Here is a 24,164-nt window from a genome sequence, read left to right on the forward strand (position 1 = left end):
ATCATATTCATGGAGGGCCTATACGTTGCCCATTACAGTCTCATTTTTCTCTTTCCATTGCTCATGTCTTGTGAGGCGATTCGCCAAACCTGCCTGCCAGTCTTCGGACAAGTTTCCCCGACAAATGACGTTGCTGCCATGGAAAGGCGAGATTTGCCATGATCGCTCTCGCTCTGATCTTTGGAGTAGATTTGCCTATTTCTTCACTATCCTGTTAAATTTTTCTTCTAGTACATAGACGATCTATACCCTTTGTATAGAGATCCTGGATGTAAGTCTTGAGTCCTGCTGTTGTCCAGTCATATTCAACAACACCCCCACGGTGCGCTGTCCTCCGGGATTGACTCAATCAGTCGCAACCAACAGTAACTTTACTGATTTAAGTATTCTCCAAGTTCCTCAACATCAGATTTATAATCTTCCTCAATTTCTGTCATACATTTGAACAATCTTTTGTTTTGTCCATACTCGCGATAGGTACGTGTGAATGCTAGGATTTATCTTGACTGCCCTCCTACCCCACGCTTCTATATTCTAACCTGTACCTCTCTAGATATCACATTAGACACCCAGAATGCCGCCAACTGTCCATTGTGTTCGCCATGCTCAGGTATGGCCCTCCTTGCAGACATCTTCCTACGTACTCCAAACTAACCACACCATCAGGGCGTCCACAACCTAAGCACAGCGAACCACGTCATCCACGATCCCTCCCTGACCGATCTCGGAAACGAACAATGTCGCATCCTTCGCGACAACTTCCCCTTCCATGATCGGATCGAGCTGATCACCGCGTCGCCTCTCCGACGGACCATCTACACTGCATACCAGAGCTTCCAGCCCGTGTTCGAGAAGCACAAGGATATGAAGATCGTGCTGCTGCCGGATGTGCAAGAGACCAGCGACGTTCCCTGCGACACGGGGAGTGACCCGGAGATCCTGCGGAAGGAGATGGAGGAGCAGGGAATTCCCGTGGATATGAGTTTAGTGCAGGAGGGATGGAACAGCAAGGTTTGTTTCCTTCGTTTCGGGAGGGAGAAGGGAGGCTGACAGCATTCAGACGGGTCGCTATGCGCCGACCAACGAGGCGATCAAGAACCGGGCGCGTGCGGCCCGGCGCTGGCTGAAGGAGAGGCCGGAGAAGGAGATCGTTGTCGTCACGCACGGTGGTTTCCTGCATTATTTCACGGAGGACTGGGAGGATAGCAGTCATTACCAGGGTATGTCTCGTTTTTCTCATTTTTACAATTGATGTGACTAACACTTGTAAGGAACCGGCTGGAACAACACCGAATACCGCAGCTTCGTCTTCTCCGACGAGACACACAAAGATGACCTGGAAGGCTATCCTTTAGACGGCGACAATGCGACAATGGTTGAGACAGTGGAATCGCGCCATCGCCGTGGTAAGGACGGCCCGATGCTCGACCGTGAGAGACAAAAGACATTGTACAAGCTTGGCACACAAGGATGGGATGACCAGGGCTTGCAACTGAGCACAGCCGAGCGAGAGCAAGCCACGGTTCCGGAGGGTAAGGAGGTCGAGGGTGTCAGAGTCTGAGACGTTGGACTTGTACTTGGCAGAGTTGGCTGCTGCATGGTTGGACTGAAGATAGATCTAGACGAAAATAGATGCAAGATAGAAAGCAATCCATTGGTTCAGGTGTTTCATTTGATTGTAGACGAGGGAAATAAAGAGTCGATCTCAAGGGTTGCGGTTGATCGAACAAAGCCAGGGATCTCAATAACGAACGCAACAAAGGCAAGTTTCACGTCCAATCCCCCGACAGGGAACAAGGTTCGAGATCGCATCGATGATTGGACTCGATGCGCTTCTTCAAGGAAGATTTCCGTGGATTGGAGACATACTTGCAACACTCGAACAATACCCATTATGTGCTCAGAGACAAAAGTACAAAGCTCGCCGAGTCGACCAGAATAGAACAAACGAGACCCAACAATAAGACAGTGACAAAGGCTGCGTTAAGTCAAGTACTTCATTGTGCGCCGTCGTCTATAAGAGTATTGATTGCAAATGACAGTGGCCTTCTCGGATCATCTCAGAGACGGACTCGGTCAGCTTTACTCTACCAGAGCAGTATCGAATAGGTGAGTCCGCCCGGAAAGGCAAGCAAATACTAATGTCTGGTTCTCAGGATCCTCATATCTGTGATTAATCTCCTGGATACCAGCCTAAGTCTAGTAAGTGGCCCCAACCCTCAATAGCTGACGGAAACAGATCGCTATCAGCTTTCGAAGATGAGATGTATAAGTTCAATCGGCGAGATAACAACGCCGAGATACATGATCTTCTAAGTCTCGAACCCTCCCTCTTGAAAAAACGACAGCTAACCTCAATCAGGCATGGCAACTGGCGGTTTGACAATCATTGAAGCCTATCGACTCGACGCGAGATTCAACGTCAGGTACGTCCGGATCCGCTGGTGTATGGCTTACGGAGTATAGGGTTTGCTTGTTTCATGAGGGCCATTGAGCCTGTTCAACAGACGCAAGATGCAGACGCTCGCAGAATAAGTTCATCCCTACCCATGTATATGAGCGAGATGTTACTGATGTACGCTAGGGATATTGGATACAGGCAAACGCCATGATAGCGGCGCGGGAGGCTGCGTTCGAAAGACGCCGAATATTGGGAAGCGCGATGTGGAGCTGGAACAGGAGAGCAGAGAGCCTATTCTTCTACCGCAAAGGTTAGGATTTCACTCCCCAGGGTGGACGAGACCTGACCAGTTTCTAGATACCTGTCATAACCAAGCTGGCCACCGTTCTCACGGATTGACCTTGTTTGCAAACGGTACGTCCTTCAAAGACCGAGACCGAAGACTGAACAGGCACTAATTCATCCCAGGCCAAGCGTTCAACGATCTCGCTGTTTCACAACCCGATGATGAAATTCATTACTCTGAGGGGGTGATTCGAGATCCACCCGGCCAGGAAGACAGGAATTTAGTTGAGAACCAGCGTGTGAACGTCATGTACTTCATCCTGAGCCATTCACTCGATAGCGAGATCCTCGGTCAATACATTCACGTTCATATCTGTCCTTCAGAACCCGGCCAGGCTCACTGGAACTCCAGTAAACCATAAACAAGGGTAGGTGCACCAGCCTTCACCAGATTCCCCAATCTGAGCTAAAAGACAGAGCAGGACAGGATAGCCCAATTGAATGATCCTGTTCTGTAGCGGTGGACTGATCCGAGGCAGACTTCACCCATCCTTCGAGGCAGTGCACAAGGCAACGAGATTGACCTTGTTCTTGTATGTAGATCCATCTTGTCACAATCATGTTTGCGAGCAGGCATTTTGATTCATTTTGTTGGTGCTGTCTTGTTGAATGGTCAGAATGCTTCTGACGGCTAGAGTTGAATAGTCCTAGGTCCGTGTTCATCTTCATGGTCAGAGACCTGTCAGATCAGTATATAGCCAGTTAATTTGTGCAAATAGCTGAATCGTCATCCATTGAATTGAGTTGAGTTCTGCCTATTTCACTGACAGATGATATATGAGTGGACGATGGTGAGACGGCAGTACAGACAGCCAGCCTATCATCGTTCAGTCAATGCTTCTCAATAGTAGCAGATCTACCTCTCAGAGAGGTACAGACAAGATTTAGAGTTGTAAATATATAGTTGCCTATTTGACAACTTGAAACGTTCAGTAAGAGGTACTGACTAACTATGTAGAAGCTCTACGACGACAAGGAAACAAGGACATGCGCTATTTTTAGGTGCGGATCCAGTGGCGCAATAGCGGGCAATACCCCAGAGAAGCAAGCCTCAGGCTTATCACCAGGCACCTCTGAAACGACTTCCCCTTCCTCTTTCCATCAGTGGTATATTTCTACGCGTGGCCATTAATCAATGGCCGAATTGTCTCAACCACTGCAGACCGGCGGTTCTATTGAATGTTCACGCCGTAGCGATATCCATGCACAATGCTTGACGAGAACCTCCCAAGTACGTCATTGACTCATTCACCAAGATAGCTTGAAGACTGACTGCTGGCTGACTGCTGACGACAACGACAGCCTTCTATCTCAGGCCAAATAACCAACAAAAACACCTGTGGACTATTTATATCTGCCAGTACGGCGACGACCCCGAGCCCGCCTACACCCTGCGCTACCCTGATCCCGCCTCTCCCTCCTCCAAGAACCGCTATGCCGTCGCGCTCTGTGATCCTTTCGTGCCCGATGTCGTCTACGGTGAGATCTTGATCATCCCGGAATGGACACAACCCAGTCTATCCGCCGAGGCGATCCGCCTGAACGGCGGGGTCACACCTCCCCCAGAACCCATTCTCCCCTCGCAGTTCATTGTCCAGCTGTACAACCCGGACCAGCAGGTGACGATCCGCTACAAGCACAAGACGTGGAATACGCCCGCAACGTGGGAATTTGAGATGCCGCAGCACACCTTCCGGCAGCCGTCGGCCTCGACGCTCGACCGCACGCAGACTGACCCGGCCCTGGCGGACACGACCCCGAAACTCCGGTTCAGCTGGCGCAAGGATAGCAAGTTGTCCAAGGACCTGACGTGTCTGCTCTCTGGGAAGACGGCGACGCTGCCTGAGGGGAGGACGAAGAGCAAGGAGCCGGATATCACGGTGTCGATCTTCAAGGCTCTACGGGAGTTGACGCTGTATGAGCCGAACCTGTACCGGGTTGAGATGGAGGATTTCAAGGGGCTGGAGATTGTGCTCTTGCTGGGAGCGGTGGCCATTCGTGATGTCTACTTTACCCCGATGAAGGACGCGTTTCGAATTGTAAGGGATGAGGTGGGAAGGAAGCCTGTGGCTGGTCCGACAGGCAGTACTGTCAATGTCAGTGCCAGCCCAACGGTACAGAATGGTACTGGCTTGCAGAATCAGAAGCCTGCGCCGGTCGCCCCGAATACAAAAGCCAACGGCAAACAGCCTGCGCCCTCGCGTCCAGCAGAGGCTCAAGTCACGCGACCAAGCCCAACGCCAGCCCCAGCCCAAGCCCCAGCTCCAACGCAGCAACAGAACAAGAAGCAAGAACTGTCGCGCAAGGAGGAGGAAAAACGGACCAAGAAAAGGTTGGAAGAAGAGGAGAAGGCTCGCCGCAAGCGCCAGGCCGAGATTGATAAGGAGACCCGCCGACTGCAGAAGATCTACGGGCGCGAGGAGCAGCAGGTGCGCGCCAGCAGCGTGAACCTTGCGCGTCCTCCTGCGCAGTCGCCGCGTCCTCCACCACCTCCTCGGCAGCAGCAACCGCACCCCCCTCCGCGGCCGGATCCGCGATACTACTACCATCAGCAGGCACCGTCCATGTTGAATCTGACGCCGGGCCCAGTTGCGACTCCGCGGCCGCATGCGCCTGGCTCTGCGCCTCCGCCTCGACCGCACTCGACGGCGCATTTCCTGCAGCCGCCGCGGCCCCAGGGCCAGGGCCAGGGACAGGGGCAACTGCAGCCGAAAAAGAGTAGTTTCTTTGGGTTCCGACGGTCATCGGACGATTCAAAGTTACATAAAAAGCGCAGCTCGATGTTTTGATATGATACCCATGCATTACTGGAGTTTGGCGTTAGGCATACGATAGCACTATTGATACTCATGAAGCTCAAGCATTTACGCTAGACAGGGTCGGCTGATCCAATGCCTTTGCATCTACGCCCTCGGTCGTAATCACCACCGGCAGGATATTCCCCTCTGCATCAAACTCCATCCGATCGATGCAGACCACGCGGTGATCGCGCTCGGTGTCATTCACCGGCCGCCGATGATAGACGATATAGTAGTCCTTTCCATCTGGTGTGATCACACTATTATGGCCCGTCCCGGTGCCAACCGTCGCATTCCCAGCGAGAATCTTGACCGGCTCCGTGGTAAACGGACCCGTAGGCGACTCCCCAGTAACATAACTCACTCCGTAGGAGTCATCTCCCCATCTGCCACCATTAGCACTTGTCTCGGCCAAGGAGGGTATGGAAGAACTCACCCCCCCACACTAAACATAAAATAATACACCCCCTTCCTCTTCATCATCCACGGCCCCTCGACATACCCTTTGGGTGTTATCTCGAGATACTCCCCCTTCAAACTCACCATGTCACTCCCCAACTCCACCACGACGGCATGGCTCCACCCCCCGAAATACAGCCACACGCGTTCATCATCATCAATAAACACCTGCGCGTCGATCGGCTCCGCCCCAAACACGGTGGTCGGGATAAGCGGTTCTCCAAGGGCGTCGGCATACGGGCCCTCAGGCCGTCCCGTCGTCGATTTCGCGACTCCAATTCCTGCCCCGTCCCCGGCGGAGAAGTACATAAAGTAATCGTACCCATGCCCTGCGACATCGTCACTGTGGTTGGTTGTAGGCGAAGCAGGCCGACGAATCACACTCGGCGCCCACGCAGCCCGATTCGTGGACCAGGGGATGCCCCCGAACTCCAAGATGCGGGGGTGTTTGGTCCAGGTGAGGAGGTCCCGGGAGGAAAAGGCGTCGAAGAAGGTTTGGGATTCGTAGGCGGCGGAGTAGGTTGGGTAGATCCAGTAGGTTGTGTCGAAGACGCGGGCTTCCGGGTCGGCGTACCAGCCTGGGATTATGGGGTTTCCTGTTTTTGGGTTCATGTTTATGGCATTGTTGTTGGGGGGATCGAGGGGGGATTGGAGGGTTGACGCTGTTGCGGAGGTGAGGGTTGTTGATAACAGGGTGAGGATGAGTGGTGTTTTCATTGTGATGATATGATTATTATAGTTATGATGATGTGATTATTTTGATGCGATTAATGATTATGGGTTGAGGGAATGCATTGTTTATCTATTTACCTCTGGCTAACTGGTATGTATGGACTAGACTGTGAATGCTATGCATAATGCGGGGACAGATCGACACTGACAGGTCATCTGCCACAATATAGATTAACTGTACTGATCACAGGACAATCTTGCCATTCAGATGCTCCGTCAAAGAGAAATGACACTAGCACTCAAGACACCTCCCCCCTTGACCAGCCCATCGGCCACTCGCTGGTCCACCACCTTGTCGATTCCCAGGATCATCAACGCCTCGTGCTTAGAACCTCCATCGTCCGTCTCCCCAGACGCAAATGCAAACTTCCTCGAGACAGGAGCCACCGTCATGAAGTTGATATTGACCCCCTCCTGCCCCAAGAGACTCCCCACCGCCCCAATCTTCCCCGGAGAATCGTAGTTCTCGCAGATGAGCAGCGTTCCCTCCGGGACGAACGAGGTCTCGAACCGGCCCAGCCGATTAATCAACGGCTGGTCGCCGCTGCACGTCCCGGAGATGATGCGTTGGTCTTGCGGGTTTGGTCCAGCCTGCGAGGTAGCGTCCGGCGCAGGCGCACGGGAGGAGGCGCGCGAAGGTGGCCGCGCAACCAGCGTCACAAGGGACGAATACGAATGATCCGCCGGATCGCGCGAGTGCTGCTCGTTGACGAAGATGCCGCGTTCGCGCGCGACCAGCTCCGCGTTGACGATGTTGATGTTGATGCCCTCGGAGCTGCTGATCGGGGCCAGGAGGCCCTTGATCAGCGCGGCGAACAGCGGCCGCGTGTTGCTGATGCCCGCCACCTCGCCGTGGTAGATGAGATCAAAGGTGTTGCGCGTCATGGACCCGCCCACGGTCGAGGCGTAGTGCTGCGTGTACAGGCTGCCCATCTTTTCGACGAGCCGGACAAACGGCTGCAGCTTGCGGTATTCGTCGGGGAGGATGAGGGGCGCGTTGACGGCGCTGCGTGGGAGGGAGCCGTTTAGGATCTGGAGGACCTGCTCGCAGACGTCGATGGAGACGTTTTCCTGGGCTTCGACCGTGGAGGCGCCGAGGTGCGGAGTGACGACCGCGCGGGGATGGGCGATCAGTCGAGCGGCAGTCGATTCGGGCTGGGGAGGTTCGGTAGTGAAGACGTCGATGGCCGCTGCGGCCAGGTGGCCCGACTCCAGGGACTGCAGCAGGGCGGCTTCATCGATGGTGCCGCCGCGAGCGACGTTGAGGATACGGGAGCCGGGCTTCATCTGCGCGAGCTCGGCCGTCGAGATCATCCCCTTGGTTGACGCGATCAACGGCGTGTGGATGGTGAGAAAGTCCGCCGTGGGCAGCAGCTCCGACAGCGACGAGACCAGCGTGACAGACGCCGACACTGCGACAGCAGGGGACGCATACGGATCGAGCGCATTGACGTTCATTCCTAGCCCTTTGGCCAGCCGTGCAACCGTCAAGCCGACTGTTGTCGTCAGCCATACACTCGACCCCATAGTAGTGTAATAATGCCTCGTTCCCAGAATGCAGAAACTCACCTTTTCCCAACCCGATGATCGACAAGGTCTTGCCCTTCACCTCGACGCCGACAAACTTGCTCCGTTCCCATTTGCCGCTCTTCAGACTGCTGCAGGCCTCGGGGATGTTGCGCGCCATGGCGATCAGCAGGGCAATGGTATGCTCCGCGGCAGCCCCAATGTTGCCCGACGGCGAGTTGACGACGACGATGCCTAGCTTGGTGGCTTCCTCGACATCTGTGCCATGACTTGTCAGTGTGCCATGAATCAAGCCTGGGGGCTAGGGCTAACTCACCCACATTGTCCACTCCTACTCCCGCTCTGGCAACTACCTTGAGTTGTTTGGCGGCTCGAAGGAGATTGCCCGTGACTTTGGTTTCGGAGCGGACGACCAGAGCTTCATATTCGGGGATGATTTGGAGAAGTTCATCTGCATCAAGACCCCTTCGCTCGTCTACCTCGAGCGACGCACGCAGGAGAGCCAATCCATCTGGCGACAGTTTTTCCGGCACGAGGACTTTGGGAGGGGGCTGTTTCGCCGAAGGCATGATGGCGGCTGATTGAGTGGAAGGATTGTAATGAAGAAACCAGTAGATAGAACTTGGAGCTTTTTATATAACCACGTCAATGAGACTGATGAATTGACTCTGTCGAGGAATGCATTAGCCAGACTGATGGTTGACGGCCATTGGGCCAAAACGCCACCAATATGCTGTAACCCAATAAGGAAAGGCATATCTCGAACAATAGGATCATATCTTATTGCAGCTCATGTGTGTACCTCTTCCCCGTACCAATCATCGAGAGACTGGTTAATCTGCATGAAGTGAGTACATTGTGAGACTGCGGGGTTGCGGGATGGTGTCTGTGTGATTCGTGGATGTTATGACTATCATCTTTGACAATGAGGCAGATTATCTTCTTTGCTTTTATCTTGTGTCATCTGATGTTTGTTATTGTCGAGTTTGCCGCTGAATATCATGTCTCTTGGAGACTTGAGGAGATGAAAATGAGATCGATGTGCTTGATGTACTTTGGTACTTGCATATCAAATGGACCCGTGTCAGCTCTGGTTTCCCAACTTGGTATCTCTTTGTTTGATTAAGAGAATGACCGATCAGATCATTTCCTGTTGCAGCTCACGAGAGAATGAAGAATAAAGATACGTGGGGTACGGGCGATATCATCAGTGTTGCTATTCTAGTCAATATGGCCAAGAGCAGACTTAATATTAGAGGGTAATCACTCAACCCATCAATATCATCATCCAGCCATAGGCTTTCGGGATACTGGCGAACACGAGTCAAGTGGGTCACATCGTATCATTCAATTCTGTAACTGACTCCTCTAGCTCTTTGGCGATTGTTTCACGAGTGGATATCCAAAAAAGGCAGAGCACAGATCAGCAGAGCGTCGATGCAGGCTCGTATATCCCGTCTAACGAGAGCCGCGCCGAGAAACGCGCCAATCATGAAGCGTCCACTACGAGGATGATGCTATTTTAATCACTAGCCGACCTGTTGACTTCGGATTCATCAAGCTACCGTTTGAGAGTTTGACTTGACCTCATCTTGATGCTCTGTCACGGCCCCCATGCTTGCTGGGCAGCTATTCGTCCGTGATGGATAATTATACCAGCGTCCGCAAAGACTATGACAGCAACGAGTCAGCTAGCTGCTCAGCTTCAAGATATTCCACGGAGTTCTCTTGATGAATTTGCTCAAGACGACGTCAAGAATCGTGGGGGCCATGGGCCATAGCATGGCATCTCGTGGCCCTTGCAGGATCATCATAGCTCAACAGCCGGTCGAGATGCAGACCCAAAAAAAGGTTAACGGTCTGCCCTCAGACTGGCGATTGCCAGTCTGGACGTCGTCATTCGGCGTGTGCTCGTACTTCCTGAATTCGGCCGGTTGGGGTCCTTTCTGCACCTGTTCCCTATCGGGATGGGATAGAAAAGGTCCTCGTCTCGATGTTTAAGTTTGTCGAACACACGCTCCTTCCACACGTTCCTTCAACACATTCCTTTCTTGTCGTCTTGCAAGCGTTTCTTTTGAGCTCTATAGATCGTTGTCGAACGTTGTGCACGCTGGCCGTGACTGTTAGATACGATGGTCGGAGTCCCCCATAGCACAGGCTGCTCGCTGTGCCGCGAAAGACGCATCAAGGTCGGTGATTCCTCTCCTACTCTCGTTTCAATCCAACTGACAGAACAGTGCGACGAGGCCGTCCCCCAATGCTCGCAATGCCGGAAATACGGCCGCCCGTGTCCAGGCTACCGCCGCACCTTTCGCTTCCAGGATGAAGGACCAGCCCTCCAACGCCGGCACCAGTCAAGGTCCCAGTCTCGCAGACGTCCAGAGACAACCACAGATGCGGCAGCAGCGGCAGCAGCAGTCGTGCGCAACAACGCCATCGCAATGATGCGCCAAACCCGCTCAGAGGACCCCTCCTCCTCCTCCGCCCACTCCCAAACCCACCTCCACCAAATGCAGCTGCAAATGCAAATGCAACTCCAACAGCCGCACCTCTTCGCCTCCTTCCTCCACTCCGCCTTCCCCACGCTCTACACCTCCAACATCTTCCGCGCGCACAACCGCCCCGACTTCCTCGCCCACGTCGCCTCCTCCTACGCCTCCGGCGCAGCCCCCTACCTCGCCGCCACCCTCGCCTGTCTCACATCAATCTACACCGCGCAGTTCTCCCCCGACCCAGCGCAGTACACCCGCCGCAGCCGGCAGCTGTACGCGCACGCACTCACACACGTCGTCGCGGCACTGCACTCCCCCGCCGCACTGTCCGCCCCGCTTCTAGCGACGATCATGATGCTCGCCGTGTACGAGATGTACGCACGGACGTCGCCAGACGCGTTCGTCGTGCACGTCGATGGCGTAAGGAGGATTATGCTAGCGAGGGGGCCGGGTCTGCACTTCACCGACGACAACGACACCGACAACAACCAACAACAACCAGCTAGCGCTAGCGCTGATGCTGGTGCTGATGCTGATGCTGATGCTGATGCTGGTGCTGGTATTGATGCTACGGGGGAAGGCCCCGGCTTCGCGCGCGGCTGCTACATCGCCTTCCGCGGGTTCCTCATCGCAACGGCCATCTACGAGGGGCGCGCGTGCTTCCTGGACGAGGAGGAATGGCTGCGGTTTGCGGGGAGGATCCGCGCCGAGGATGTGCGCAAGGCGGGGCGCGATGCGCGTGTGGTGGATGTTTGCGAGCGGATTTGGATGGAGGTTGTGCGGTGTCCGAGGTATTTTGCGGAGGCATTGCCGGAGGCAGCCCTTCCGGGGGACTCCCCGGAGGGATGCCCCGGGGTGCCTGGGGGTGTGGATGAGGGGTTGGTGGCCAGGGTGCGGGCGACGAGGGGCCGGCTGGTTCGGTTGGTTCAAGAGCTGCGGGTGGTTCTGGGGGGGAGTGGGCGAGGGGAGACCGGTCCCGGATTGCTGCTACAAGGGGCGGAGGATATGGTTGCTGCGTTGCAGAGCCTGCTGGTTTGGCTTCGGGTTGGTCGACGACGAGGAGAGTTCCGCGTGGTGTCGGACTTTCAGCGTGGGGTGTCGAGTGCGTCGAGCGAGGCTTTGCCTGTCACTTGGCTGGACCGGGTGGCGTCTTCGATGGGGGTGATTGGGTTGAGGGTGATCTGGGAGGATAGCGTATAGAGTATCATGTATTTGACAGCAATCTGCATAGTATGGAGTACCGGCGTTGATAGAATGCATTGTTTGTTATATACGAGGCACTAATATTCCATCGACTGCTCGAGTAACCCCCTCAACTCCTCCCTCTCTCTTTCCAATTCAGCACTCAAATTCGGCGCCAGCATCAACACCCGCTTCTGCGGGATCGTCCCCTCCACCAACGACTCAATATCCGAATGCTTGAAGCCCAGATCCTTCAGCCCGCGCGGCTGGTCACCCAGCTCGGCCAAAAACTTGGCCAGCGCCTCGCCGAGGACCTCGCCCGCGCTCTCGCGCTTGACATTCGAGATATCCACGCCAAACGCCTCAGCGGCAGCCAGATGCCGGTCGGGATTCGAGGCAGCCGTGAAGCGGAAGACAGCCGGCGCGGTGACAGCGACCGAGACACCATGAGGAATAATCGGGTGGTCCACGTCATATCCCGCATGCTTGTAGCCCGGGTTCTGGCTGGAGATGGGGTAGCTCATGCCGTGACATAAATGGACGCCGGCATTCCCGAACCCGACGCCGGCCAGAGTAGCGGCCAGGAGCATCTGGGACTGGGCCTCGAAGTCGTCCGGGTCGCGGACGGCGCGGGGCAGGTACTTGACGGTGCTGCGCAGGGCCTGCAGCGAGAAAATGTCGGAAATAGGGTTGGCGCCCTGGTAGGCGGGCCGGTTGATGGGGTTGGTGGGGCGTGGGGTGCGCTCGTTGTAGGGGATGGCGGTCCAGGACTCGAGCGAGTGGCAGAGGACATCAAGACCCGAAGAGGCGTGGACGGCCGAGGGCATGGTGCGGGTGTTGAGCGGGTCGCAGATGCCCAGCGTGGGTTTGAGATTGCGGTGGGCGATGCCGGTCTTGGCTTTTTTCGACACGAGGTCGAAGATGGCGGTTCCTGTTGTCTCAGAACCGGTGCCTGCAGTTGTCGGGACGGCGACCAGTGGCCGTAGGGCCTTGGTGACGGGGAGGCCTTTGCCCAAGGGGGCGTTGACAAAGTCAAGAAAGTCGGCCTCGGGGAAGACAGTATAGAGATTCATCAGCTTGGCCGTGTCGATGACCGAGCCGCCGCCGACAGCCAGAAAGGCATCGGGGTTATATGGCTTTGCAAACGCAATGGCATCTTTCACTCTGCTGGAGTTAGCAGTCCGCACCTCTCGAGAACTGCAGGCTGAACTTACGAACTATCCTTTGGCTCGACCCGCACCTTGTCATAAACCGTAAACTCAATCCCCTCTTTTGACAGCCCCTCCACGGCTTGTTTCATGGCATCCAGTTTGGCCACGTTCTGGTCGGTCACGATGCACACGCGCTTGGCCTTCATATTGGCAAAATCCATGCCGACCTCCCTGGTCGCGCCAGGGCCGAAGCGAATACTCGAGGCGGCCATTTCAAAGGCGTACTCTTTCTGGCGCGAGGGGTCAACCGGAGTGGCCAGACGGCGGACATGGTTGGATTGCAGGTGATGGTGGTGATTGGGGTTGGAGTGGCAGGGACAGGAGGGAGGATGGGTATATTGCACTGTGCGGAGGAGATTGAGGGCTCTGTTGGCGGCAGAGGGCGCAACACGTATTGAAGTCATTGTAGCAATTTGTAGCAATTAGAGAGTCGAGTTGTTGATGATGATGATGATAATACAGACCAGGGAAGAAGGGAGTCCGGAGATGGCCAAGTGCGGGGAATGGGAATGGGAATGGGAATGGGAATGGGCATCTCCAATTATTTATTCCGCGGTCAGCCTCGGTCTTCTGGCCGAATGTAAAGGATGATATGATGATATCTCGGTCAAACGAGCGAATAAGGTAGCATCTTTATTCTCAGTCTGTACAACGACAGTACTTGATCAACAATATGTAGCAGGAATGTATGCTCTACTACAACTGTGTAGGAAGAGATAATGCCGAGGTTAGCGGAGACCGCGGACTATAGACAGACATATACACTGCTCCTCATCACCAGTACTCAATATAATAGAAAGGCATTGAATTAAGGTACTACTGCATAGCAGAAACAATAGAACATAGCATTACCATATCCCTCATCCACTCCCTCATCTCATCTCCATAGACACTCCAAGACACTCCATAACAATGTCTATCTAACAAACCGTCAGAATCAAATCCCCCTCCGCACCCGCAACCCGAACCATACTCCCCCCAGGCGACATCCCATCCACCCACTCAATCCTCTTCTCCTCATCTTCCTCCTCCCCAGCCAGCCCCCGATACTCAACCCGAACCCGACTCCCCAGAAATGGATCCCCAAACACATCCGACAGATCATACCAAACCCGCTCTCCCACAAGATTATACGCAAACACCATCTGCGGCGCAGCGGTATACAGCCCATCCGCCACGCGCGTGATCTTCAGCGCGATGCCGCCGCTGGCTGGATCTCTTCTGTAGACTTCGGTGTAGGTGGTGTTTGGAGAAATGGCGAATTGGGGGGAGATGGTCGAGCCGACGGACCAGAGGTAGATGTTGCTGGTGCAGGTGTTGTGGATGAGGGCGTGGCCGAGGGTTTGGTTTGTTGGTCTTATTTGGGGGTTCGTTTTCATGGGTGGTTTGCTGAGGATGGGTTGAGGGGGGAGGGCTAGGGCCAGGGGAGAGAGACAGAGAGCGAGGCTGATGAGGTTGAGATGCATTTTGTTTCTGTTCTGGTTGTATTCTATTCTTGTTGTGTTGTGTTGTGTTGTGTTGTGTTGTGGTTCTTAGGTTGAGGGTGATGGTCGGTTTTATATCTACAGATTGTAGCCAAGTGATAGTCTTGTCTGCTCTGTACAGTGTAGGCGTGTATGTGTACATCCGTAGTGTAACGACGTACCCGAGTCAATGTACAGTCAATAAAACTGTTGAGTAACAATCTAGTCCACGCTAATGTCTATTAATACTATGTGAAAATGCGATGTATATGTACAGTAACAGATGCAGTGACAGTGCTAAAAACTGACAATAGGCGACATGCCCAAAGGAATATCTCCTCGACGAGCAACCACCTGGAGATACTTTGTCTTCAACCCCCGAACCGTACCAGACGTCTCGAAGCCAGTGCGCTTGAAGGTAGTGACAATAGTGGTACTGACAGAGTCTGGCGCGTCAGCGGCCATCACAGCCCAATTGTCATACTCGGTCGCCCCGTTCCAGCTCATAAACACCTGCGCAGAATCATCTGACACCCGCCGAACCACAATCGCCGGCGCCCAGAACGGCGTCGCCTTCCAGGCGCATTTGTACCCCCGGTACGAGGCCACCTCGTTGTCGGTGCCAAACTGCGCCGTGAGGACCTGCTTGTTATTGGCGTCAAACTCTTTGATCTTGGCAATCGACCCGTAGCCCAGCACGACATGCCCCGACGCGCTCAGCTGTTGGTAGTTGCCTTGACTGACGCTGTGGATGACGTCCTTGCTGTCGCTCAGGGTACGGAGTGTCTTTGCCGTGCGGTTGACCAAATCCACTGCGTAGCTCAAACCCGTCGTAGCCGCAACCGTCTCGGTAGGGGTATTGGCGTTGTTGAACAGACTCAGGATCATGCCGGTATCTGTTTTGTTGTAGATGCGCATGTCGTGCTGCCAGGAGAAGACCCCGGCCTGGTCTAGTTTAAAGTCACCCTTGCCCAGTTCGCCCTGGTCCGTCAGTATCTAACGCATACAAAGGGGTGGATAGGTAATACACTGAATTGCCACATGACAGTCCCATTGCCATGAACGTAATACCCAGACCAGTAGTGACGCAGAGAGACGAGATACCCCTCGTCGAACAGCTCCACCGAGTTGATATGATACGCATCCCACGGCTGCTCACGCGTTCCATGATCGACGTCAATCCCCTGCTTGGAATCCGTCAAAGCAATCTGGTCGGCATGCTCCAATGCGCTCCACGAATGCACAATCTCATTGGTAGCAATGTCAATCTCATAAAACAAACTGTCCAGCATGTAATCCTCCGGCGTGCCCCCGATCGACGTCAGGGACTGCTGGGTGACATTGTAGGCCGTGACCAGCAACGTATTGCGGTCCGAGATGTGACTCTCGTGCAGGTCAATGAACGAATCCGGGACGCTGTTGTCCGGGGTGACAAAGTTCCCCTGCAGGGTCACCATGTAGATTTCCCGGTAGGTATTGTCGAGAATGTGGACGGTCCCGTATCCAAACCCCAGGTCTGTCATGTTGCCGGCCCAGAAAGTAATGACATCCTGGTTGAACAGCCGCTGCACCCGGAAATTGGCCGTCACCTCGTCCGGGCCCTGGTAGACTAGATTGCCGTCCTCGTCGTAGATCAACGCCGCCGTGCCTTCCGGCTTGTTGCCACGGGGGCCAACAAAAAGGTAGCCCGGGTCGGTGGTACCGCTCTTGGTGACTTGGATTTGCGGAGGTTGGTATGGCGCAGTCTGCAGGGTCATGTACGGCCAGGTATCTACTGCCACACAAAGTGACAGTAGGGCCCACCCGACTGTAAGCCTGAGTAACCCTCGGCCTGGCATTTCAACGGCAATCTATAGACAAATGAACGTGTGTGTATACAAAGAGTGACAAAGGTTGGACAGAACAAAGGGAAAGCAAACAGGGAGTGACAATCAAGCAATAGATATAGCAGTGGAACGACAGAACGCGAGATCTACAGGGGCGACAACAGAAATCGACAGGATCAGATCGTCGACCTGCACGGAATCATGATCTGCACTGGAGCCAGTTGATAGATTCTAGTGGATGGAGATTGGCAGGCCAAGCGGAATCGCCAGGTTTTGATGGCCCTGACGCGCAAGCCGATAAGCAATCGTAGATTAGATCAAGCAAGACGCCACTTTCACCAGGAACCTGGAAATCATTGATTAGATCGTCAAACCGATTGATTGAAAGAGTATCAAATTCAAGATCAATATTTGTTGCAGCGGCGCAAGGAACAACACTTGGCAGCTCCACCAACCGCACTAGTCCGAAAGGGGTGCGCCAACTGGAAAGCTCAGAACATACAGAGGAAAAGATCGACAGCAGCACTTCGTCATGGTCTACTCTTCTGCCGACGGACTGCGCCGGAGAATGACAGGTCTCTGTTTCAAATGCTTATTCTTGTTTGAGGTTTATGAAAATTAATTGTCCTGCATAGGTGGCACGTGAGAAGCGGCCTGATCTGGATACTAAATAGAGGGTGGTGCGCCTCTGGCGAATTCCAGAGATATGTCCAATTATTATATACATCATTACACTGATATATTCCTATTTACCCCCTGATATGCTCGCGTGTATATACCTTCGGGAGTGAGTCCGATTTCCGCCTATCGCCCCCATTCCCAGTCAGAGCTTCGATATCCTCATCCGTCGGGCGTAACCGTCCACTGCCTTCCATACGATGATGCTGATGGTGATGCTCACCGGTATGTAAGAGGATCTCGCCGCCCATGTTCCGTTTCCGAAGCCAGTAGGCGCGCATGCGATCTAGGGCGGTTTTGAAGTCGTCGAGGATGACGGTGTCGCAGAGACATTTGAAGATGAACGACAACTGTACCGTCAGCATTTCTGCTTGGAAGCCTTGAGATGCCACATACCTTCCAGAATGGCTCGATCCCCGTCGGCAGGGACGAGTGGCTAAACACGTTGAGGACGCTGCAGGTATCGACGACCATGAACGCAATCGACAGACACATGGACGCCAGCATGATACCAAACCGCGGGGAGACGCTGACCAGCTCGATGATGCCAAAGTTGTATTCGCGTTTGATGGTGTAGAAGAGGGAGCAGGTGGTGAAGATCCACCAGGGGTCACTACTCAGTCAGCTCATCAGTTATCACCTTTCCGCCTGGAGGCAAATGGAGGGCGACGAACCGGAAAATAGGCTCGAGCGGCCTCGTGGTCAGAAAGATCTTGTTGTAGTTGTTGAAATAGGCAAAATTGGCATAAATCTCCAGCACCCAGTAGGGCTGCGCCAGGATCACGGTCCCGATATAGAACAGCGACACCTTTCGCGACATGAACGGGCGGTTCTTCATCCAGGCGATCACATTGTGCAAGCTCCACGAGACATTCAGCCCGACGGCAGTGACGCTCTGGTACCACCCGTAGACGGGGTCCTTTGGGAAGATGAAGGTCCCATTGGGCATGGCCAGGACCAACTCGAGCAGAATCAATTTATGGAGCAGGATATGCTTCTTCATGTTGACAAAGGTCACTGAAGCCATGACCAGCAGGCAGCCCAGCATGAGGCCCTGGCCCCATGCCTCAAGCACGAGGCCATCGGGATTGGTGGGTCGCGAGATGCGATCCGACGTCGACATTGGTCACAGTTGCATGCTGAAGCGGAAACAAAATAAAAAACAAACAGGAGAACAGAAGGAAGGACGAAGGCCGGTGAAAGAACGGAGGGTAATCGGTGAATAAGAAAGGTAAAGAACGGAGCGAGCTGCAGGTGAGAAAGAAAGTAGTGGGACGCACACGAGATATAACGGTGTGTGGGGAGCAAATTTCTGGAGTTTCGGAACCGTGAGACCGGAGAATATGGGGTAACGAGATCGAAAGTATCGGGCTACTGTCTAGACTCAAGACCCAAAGCCAGACCCACGAGGCGATATATAACAGTGCCACAGCCACATGGCTAGATAAACGCTCGAATCCCTGAGAGGAGACAGGCAGAGACACCGGACAAAGGTTAAGAAAAGGTCAAAGAGCCGTGGCCGTAGCAGTCGGCACAGTCACCGTCCTTGGGATAATTCACGCGATTGGTCTAAAAATGACCCTTCCAGTCAGAACTTTCATGGAACCGGCCCGGAAACAGGGATAGGGAGGACCAAAGGCCAGAGTGTGGTCTTTGCATTTTGCCTCGTGTCTGTCCAGGTCTGTGCCCATCTCTTATAGTTGCTTCTTCGAAAGACGTGCATTGGATGATACTTTGACTACTTGACTGCAACCTTCTTGACTGAATTCGATCGGCATCGGACAGTGAAGCACACAGTCAAGTATCTGGCAAAGGCAACAGACGGGGAAACGGACAACGGTCCTATGGAACTGAGACTAGAAAAGTTTGCCACTGCGGAGAAGGGCAGTCCGGGGAGAAGAACCAATGTAAATGCCTCAAATGGCTCCGTCCCTGGCTTAGTCTAGGACTAGAGGAAGTCCTTACTCAGCTAGTTATTACTTGGCTTCGTATTCCTTTTTACAGAGTAGTCCACGAGCAGATGAGAATAATGAGCAATAACAATGTAAGAGTCGGATGTCGATCTGTTCTGCTGATCTGCCTCAGCCTTATGGATAGTATCTTGTCAGTCACACCAGTACCTAGAATCTCAATGGAGTCGATTGAGCCGATTCAAAGAAGAAAACATGACTCTTGTCCTTTGCTGCTGCCTGCAAGCATGTGAAACCGAATACGCCACGTTCAGAACTATAAACCCCAGCCAAAGTATAACCAGATCTCATTACGTGCAGCTCCATTCATAGGACAGTCCCGCCAATCAAGACCCTCCTGAGCCGAGAAGACTCAAGCTGTCTTGACTGACGGTTCTGCCTCGTCGTCGGTGGTCTTTTCCCGAGGTCCTCCCCCAAACACATTTTGCATTTCTTCCAGAGAATGGAGGGATGTCTGTGATGGTTAGTCGTAGTGAGGAAAGAGGACGAGGGAAACTTACCTCCCGCAAAAAGAACCACGAATACCCGATAATAGAATAGTTGAAAATGGCAAACATCAGGAACATCCGCCATCCAATATTCTCGATTGCGTGCGGCGTCACCTGCGACATCATAAAGTTGAACAGCCACTGCGACGCCGCCCCCACCGTCACTCCCACCTCGCGCGTGCGGCTCGAGAAGATTTCTCCCACGTACAGCCATGGCAGTGGCCCCCAGGACATGTTGAAGCTAAACGCCTCGGCATAAGTCATGATGATCATGGCGATGCCCGCGTGCGTCGCTCCAGTCTCAGCAGCCCCCGTGGACGCTTTCGTTGGATGCGTCGCCAGCACACACGCGATGATGAGCATAAAGGAGCCCATTGCGCCCGCGCCAACCATGAACGGAACTCTTCGCCCGATCCGATCCATGACAAACAGCTGGAAGACACTGACCCCGACCACCTTGACCACGCCGAAGAATCCCGTCACCAGCTTGGCCGAGGTGCCCGCGCCGACCGCCGCGAAGATCTGTGTCGCATAGTACGCCAGCGAGGTGTTGCCCGTCAGCTGCGCACACAGCTGGATCGTGACGGCAATGAAGATCCGGTACCGATTCGCCGGCAGCAGCAGCTCGCGCCACGTCCAGTTCTCCCGCACGCGCGCCTCCTCCTCCAGCCCCGTGAGGATCTCGTCAAACTCCTGCCGCAGTTCCGCCGTCTCCTCGCCGCCGCGCACCCATCGCAGCGAATCCCACGCGGCGTCGGTCCGTCCCTTGGCCGCCAGCCACCGCGCGCTCTCCTTGACCGTGCACATGCCCGCCAGCAGCAGCGTCGACGGCAGCAGCTGCAGCCCCAGCGCGATCTGCCACTGCTTTGTGGCGGACGGCTGGTCCTTGGACACCGCATACGTCACCCAGTACGCGACCATCACGCCGCACGCAAAGAACCACTGGAAACACGCCCCCAGCCGCCCGCGGAACTCCTTGGGCGACATCTCCGCCGCGTACATCGGGATCAGCACCGTCGCGGCCCCGATGCCAATCCCGGCAATCACGCGGCCTGCGTAAAAGGTGCCTAGCGTGTGTGCGTTGATGACCTGCAGGATCGTGCCGAGCGTGAACACCAGCGAGCTGATGATCAGCCCGCTCCGGCGACCTAGCCGCGAGGCTACCGGTGTGGTGAAGAAACATCCGAAAAACGCGCCGGCCTGAAGAATAGACACAGCATTTGAGTTGACGGTGGTTTTCTGCGCTTGAGTATATCGAAAGTCCTTCTGGAAGGATTCCAGCGTGAGAACGCCGCCTGTTGGTCAATTAGCTGGCCGTTTTTCCTTTTTCTGATAGGGACTAGAGAGCAACGCACTGATCACCCCAGTGTCAAACGCAAAAGCAAACGAGCCCATGCAACTGGCCGACACCAGATAAATGGCCCGCAGCAGGCCAAGTCTTTTGCCCATATTGCTCAGTATCTCTTAGCCTCGGAGACAAGCTGCAAAAAAGAGGCGATGTCAGCTTATAACAAGGTAAAGACAGGACAGGTCAATGCATCGCATGCCAATCATCCCTGCCGTTGCGTGATCTGAGGCGTCAGAGTCAGTGTCACACCCGCAACACGAAGCTCGCTGAACAGGAAAGCTTGCGGATGATCCCGTACCCTGATAGGTGAGTGAATCCTGTTGCCATGCGATTTAGTGCCGGTTTAGGCGGCTGATTTCTTTGTCTTTTGCGTTGCGAGTCAGCAAGCATGCTTGGAGCCGAGTCCCGACCCGCTCGGCTATTCTTATTGACTGACTCGTGATATGATGATGGCGATATACCTCTCTAAATGATTGTAGCTCTAGTAACGAGGAACAATGATTGGTGAGTGATGTTCGCATTGAGTTGAATGGTTGGTTGCCGATGGGCAAATCATGGCCGCGATGACGTGACGGGTCAATGCTTCGTAGCTGTACTGATGGAGTCGTCATCATTGATGTCTTTGAGCATGCAGTTCTTTGTTCGTAAGCGTCTCTTTGGCCTCGATGGGAAATGTATGAATCTTGATGATCTTCGTTGTACCCCGCAATGATACGCTCAGGCAACCCGGGGTACATGCCAATAGAATGCGGCCGGCAAATTCATCTCATTAGTGGAGGAATGGTCAATAAGTGCACACTCAGGTTAATCTGTAGCCTTTGTACATATGTAAAGGATAATTGCTTTTATATATTACTTCAGAGCAGCCTAATGGCTCTTCCTCTGTTATGAATATAAATATACATACTCACCATGAAACTTTCTACATGCATTGACTACTGTAGATTTCTGTCTGTTGTATGTTTCTATATGATTGGCTGTAAGTTAGTTTTTTCTGATATAGCTAACGCTCCGGCGCATGGAACTGTTATGGGATTAACGAATGCTCGTTGTTAGAGAGAACATAGTATAACACTGAAGATTGAGATAGAGAAAGCCTATAAGTACAATGAGTGGGGGATAAGTCACTCCAAGACGCATGAGCAGAGCATGAGCAGGCATGTTCTAACCAACCTCAGGCGACCTAGAGATATACTCCCCCAAAGCCCCCTCCGTCCACTCCCACAACCTCCCTGCCAAAGCATCATCACCCGCAGCCCTATAAAGCTTCCCCAGAACCCCCACCGGCTCATAAAACCCCCCATTCACCAACTCCTCTTTCCGCGCCGTCGCCGCCCAAAGCTGATTATACGCACCCTCCGCCGGCTTCATCACCTTACCAATAGTAGTCACATAGATAAACGCACGGTTCCCCCGGGTCTGGTTCTCGACTAGCCCCGTGCTCACCACACCGGGGTGGATCGAAACACAGGTGATAGCGGGGTACCGCCGGGCCAGCTCACGCGCGTACAGGATATTAGCGAGCTTGCTCTGCCCGTAGCGGATCCAGGGGCCGAGGCCGAAGGCGTGGAAATGCTGGACGGTTTGTAGGTCCGAGAAGACGATCCCGCCGCTGGGGTGGCCTCGGAAGGCTAGCGAGGAGAGGATGATGATGCGTGCGTCGGAATATTCCTCTGCTGTGCGCTGCAGGAGGGGAAGGCAGCGCTGGATCAGCAGTGCGTGGCCGAGATGGTTAGTCCCGAATTGAACCTCGTAGCCGTCTTTTGTCAGTGAAGGCGGCTGCGCCATGATGCCTGCGTTGCACATTAGGATGTCGAGTCGGGATGATTGCCTGAGGATTGTTTCTGCTGCTTCGTTGACGGAGGCGAGGGATGCCAGGTCGCAGGGGACGAACGAGACGTGTGTTGTCGAGCTTGAAGCAGATAATTGTTTGATGAGGTCGTCGGCGCGCTGTGCGTTCCGTCCGCTGATGTAGATGTGTGCGGGCGGTTGAGCGTGTTTCGCTAGATGGACAACCGTCGCGGCCCCGAGGCCGGCTGTTCCTGTGATATGTTAGGGAAATGCCAATGCTGAAGGAGTACATGTAGGTCTAACCGCCAGTTACTAAGATGACCTTCCCGGAGAGGTCTGGCATTTTATCGGGGCTGAACGACACGCCGGTTGGCATTTCGATCGTGTTGCAGGATATCCAAATGACCTAGGCGATAGCTAGTCAGTTTGTTCGTAGGGTGAGCCCAGATAGTTCTAATGGTCGACAGAACCCTTAACGGGGAGCCCAACAAGCCATTTCTATTCGGGTCCGGCGTGATTCCTGGAGCCGACTCTCTGGTTGTTGCGCAGGGAATAGACGTATCGTCGATCCTGCTCGGAGATAAGAGTTGACTCCGGTTCACTCAGCTAGATAATTTAACCGTCTAGCTTTGGCCTATGTCTACCAAGCCACCATCCAATGACTCGTTGTGCTGGGATGAGAGGCAGGGATGCAGCGGCTAGGCAGTATATGCTATCGTCCGCGTGGGAGGACTAGAGGTTAGCGTCATGTAATAGCTGCTTACTATACAGACCTGCATCAGATTGATTGCTCCGAGCCCGAGTCAGATAATTAAATTTAGTGTAGGTTCGTGCGTTGTAAGCATCAATATATGAATCATAGCATGAGGTGTACAAGATGTTGCCTGTTTGTAACTATCAGGTCCGCGTTATATCAATTAGTTTTTCTGCCTAATACTCTCTACTAAGCAGGATCAGTAAGCACCATGTAGTGCATTAGCTTGAAATGAATCTAATCAGTTTGTGCCTGTAGGATCAGAATATGCGGAGGATCCAGCAGGATCGAGCTGCAGTGAGCTCAGTCCCATACGGTCGCCGTCTACATGCAATGACCACAATATGGAGTAAAATAAAAAGTAGTAGTCCTCCAGGAACCACTAACCACAGCGGGGAAAGTCATAATGATGATTCCATAGACAACGTGATATACTAACGTAGGGAACCCGTGTCCTGCCTAAGGCTGGCCTGGTAGCTTTATTGTGTGCCTTTTGATAGTTCTATACAAAGGTGTAGTTAGAGTTAGTAAATATGCTAGATTGAATAATGAATCATGGAAATAAACCTTGCAACTTACTACTCTCTTTTAATTAATATGCCGCAATCAATGCAGATACTTCTTACATGATAAATAAGTTATAATCATCTGACTGGTTTTAAACTGCATTTACCCTATCATCTGCCAATCCTTGATCTT

At 53.6% G+C, this 24,164-nt stretch overlaps 10 protein-coding genes across 10 annotated transcripts, besides 5 other annotated features; 3 read left to right on the forward strand and 7 right to left on the reverse strand.

Moving 5' to 3' along the window:
* Nucleotides 1-574: 574 nt before the first annotated feature.
* On the forward strand, nt 575-1,561 carry NFIA_081220 (uncharacterized protein; the record flags this gene model as incomplete). Its single annotated transcript, XM_001260074.1, has 4 exons — nt 575-610; nt 667-1,011; nt 1,061-1,220; nt 1,272-1,561. The coding sequence occupies 4 exons, from the start codon at nt 575-577 to the stop codon at nt 1,559-1,561; spliced, it is 831 nt and encodes a 276-aa protein (XP_001260075.1).
* Nucleotides 1,562-3,955: 2,394 nt separating this feature from the next.
* On the forward strand, nt 3,956-5,535 carry NFIA_081230 (uncharacterized protein; the record flags this gene model as incomplete). The annotated part of the gene is made up of 2 exons (XM_001260075.1): nt 3,956-3,977; nt 4,049-5,535. 2 exons carry the CDS (start codon nt 3,956-3,958, stop codon nt 5,533-5,535), a joined length of 1,509 nt encoding a protein of 502 aa, XP_001260076.1.
* Nucleotides 4,980-5,013: a microsatellite.
* Nucleotides 5,536-5,602: 67 nt separating the features above from the next.
* NFIA_081240 (glycoside hydrolase family 43 protein) lies at nt 5,603-6,720 on the reverse strand (the record flags this gene model as incomplete). The annotated part of the gene is made up of 2 exons (XM_001260076.1): nt 5,603-5,930; nt 5,981-6,720. 2 exons carry the CDS (start codon nt 6,718-6,720, stop codon nt 5,603-5,605), a joined length of 1,068 nt encoding a protein of 355 aa, XP_001260077.1.
* Nucleotides 6,721-6,951: 231 nt separating this feature from the next.
* NFIA_081250 (D-3-phosphoglycerate dehydrogenase) lies at nt 6,952-8,831 on the reverse strand (the record flags this gene model as incomplete). The annotated part of the gene is made up of 3 exons (XM_001260077.1): nt 6,952-8,231; nt 8,305-8,520; nt 8,579-8,831. 3 exons carry the CDS (start codon nt 8,829-8,831, stop codon nt 6,952-6,954), a joined length of 1,749 nt encoding a protein of 582 aa, XP_001260078.1.
* Nucleotides 8,832-10,394: 1,563 nt separating this feature from the next.
* Nucleotides 10,395-11,954, forward strand: NFIA_081260 (Zn(II)2Cys6 transcription factor domain-containing protein; the record flags this gene model as incomplete). The annotated part of the gene is made up of 1 exon (XM_001260078.1): nt 10,395-11,954. One exon carries the CDS (start codon nt 10,395-10,397, stop codon nt 11,952-11,954), a length of 1,560 nt encoding a protein of 519 aa, XP_001260079.1.
* Nucleotides 11,268-11,312: a microsatellite.
* An 80-nt stretch (nt 11,955-12,034) lies between the features above and the next one.
* Nucleotides 12,035-13,551, reverse strand: NFIA_081270 (hydroxyacid-oxoacid transhydrogenase; the record flags this gene model as incomplete). The annotated part of the gene is made up of 2 exons (XM_001260079.1): nt 12,035-13,100; nt 13,151-13,551. The coding sequence occupies 2 exons, from the start codon at nt 13,549-13,551 to the stop codon at nt 12,035-12,037; spliced, it is 1,467 nt and encodes a 488-aa protein (XP_001260080.1).
* Nucleotides 13,552-13,646: 95 nt separating this feature from the next.
* Nucleotides 13,647-13,678: a microsatellite.
* A 389-nt stretch (nt 13,679-14,067) lies between these two features.
* On the reverse strand, nt 14,068-16,448 carry NFIA_081280 (arylsulfotransferase family protein; the record flags this gene model as incomplete). Its single annotated transcript, XM_001260080.1, has 3 exons — nt 14,068-14,636; nt 14,916-15,591; nt 15,639-16,448. 3 exons carry the CDS (start codon nt 16,446-16,448, stop codon nt 14,068-14,070), a joined length of 2,055 nt encoding a protein of 684 aa, XP_001260081.1.
* Nucleotides 14,644-14,674: a microsatellite.
* Nucleotides 14,644-14,675: a microsatellite.
* A 737-nt stretch (nt 16,449-17,185) lies between the features above and the next one.
* Nucleotides 17,186-18,237, reverse strand: NFIA_081290 (uncharacterized protein; the record flags this gene model as incomplete). Its single annotated transcript, XM_001260081.1, has 3 exons — nt 17,186-17,464; nt 17,511-17,727; nt 17,789-18,237. 3 exons carry the CDS (start codon nt 18,235-18,237, stop codon nt 17,186-17,188), a joined length of 945 nt encoding a protein of 314 aa, XP_001260082.1.
* Nucleotides 18,238-19,436: 1,199 nt separating this feature from the next.
* On the reverse strand, nt 19,437-21,021 carry NFIA_081300 (putative MFS sugar transporter; the record flags this gene model as incomplete). Its single annotated transcript, XM_001260082.1, has 3 exons — nt 19,437-19,538; nt 19,585-20,867; nt 20,928-21,021. 3 exons carry the CDS (start codon nt 21,019-21,021, stop codon nt 19,437-19,439), a joined length of 1,479 nt encoding a protein of 492 aa, XP_001260083.1.
* Nucleotides 21,022-22,084: 1,063 nt separating this feature from the next.
* On the reverse strand, nt 22,085-23,087 carry NFIA_081310 (oxidoreductase, short-chain dehydrogenase/reductase family; the record flags this gene model as incomplete). The annotated part of the gene is made up of 2 exons (XM_001260083.1): nt 22,085-22,962; nt 23,015-23,087. 2 exons carry the CDS (start codon nt 23,085-23,087, stop codon nt 22,085-22,087), a joined length of 951 nt encoding a protein of 316 aa, XP_001260084.1.
* Nucleotides 23,088-24,164: the final 1,077 nt, after the last annotated feature.

Source organism: Aspergillus fischeri, genomic scaffold, assembly GCF_000149645.3.
Source record: "Aspergillus fischeri NRRL 181 1099437636264 genomic scaffold, whole genome shotgun sequence".
Taxonomy (NCBI): Eukaryota; Fungi; Ascomycota; class Eurotiomycetes; order Eurotiales; family Aspergillaceae; genus Aspergillus; species Aspergillus fischeri.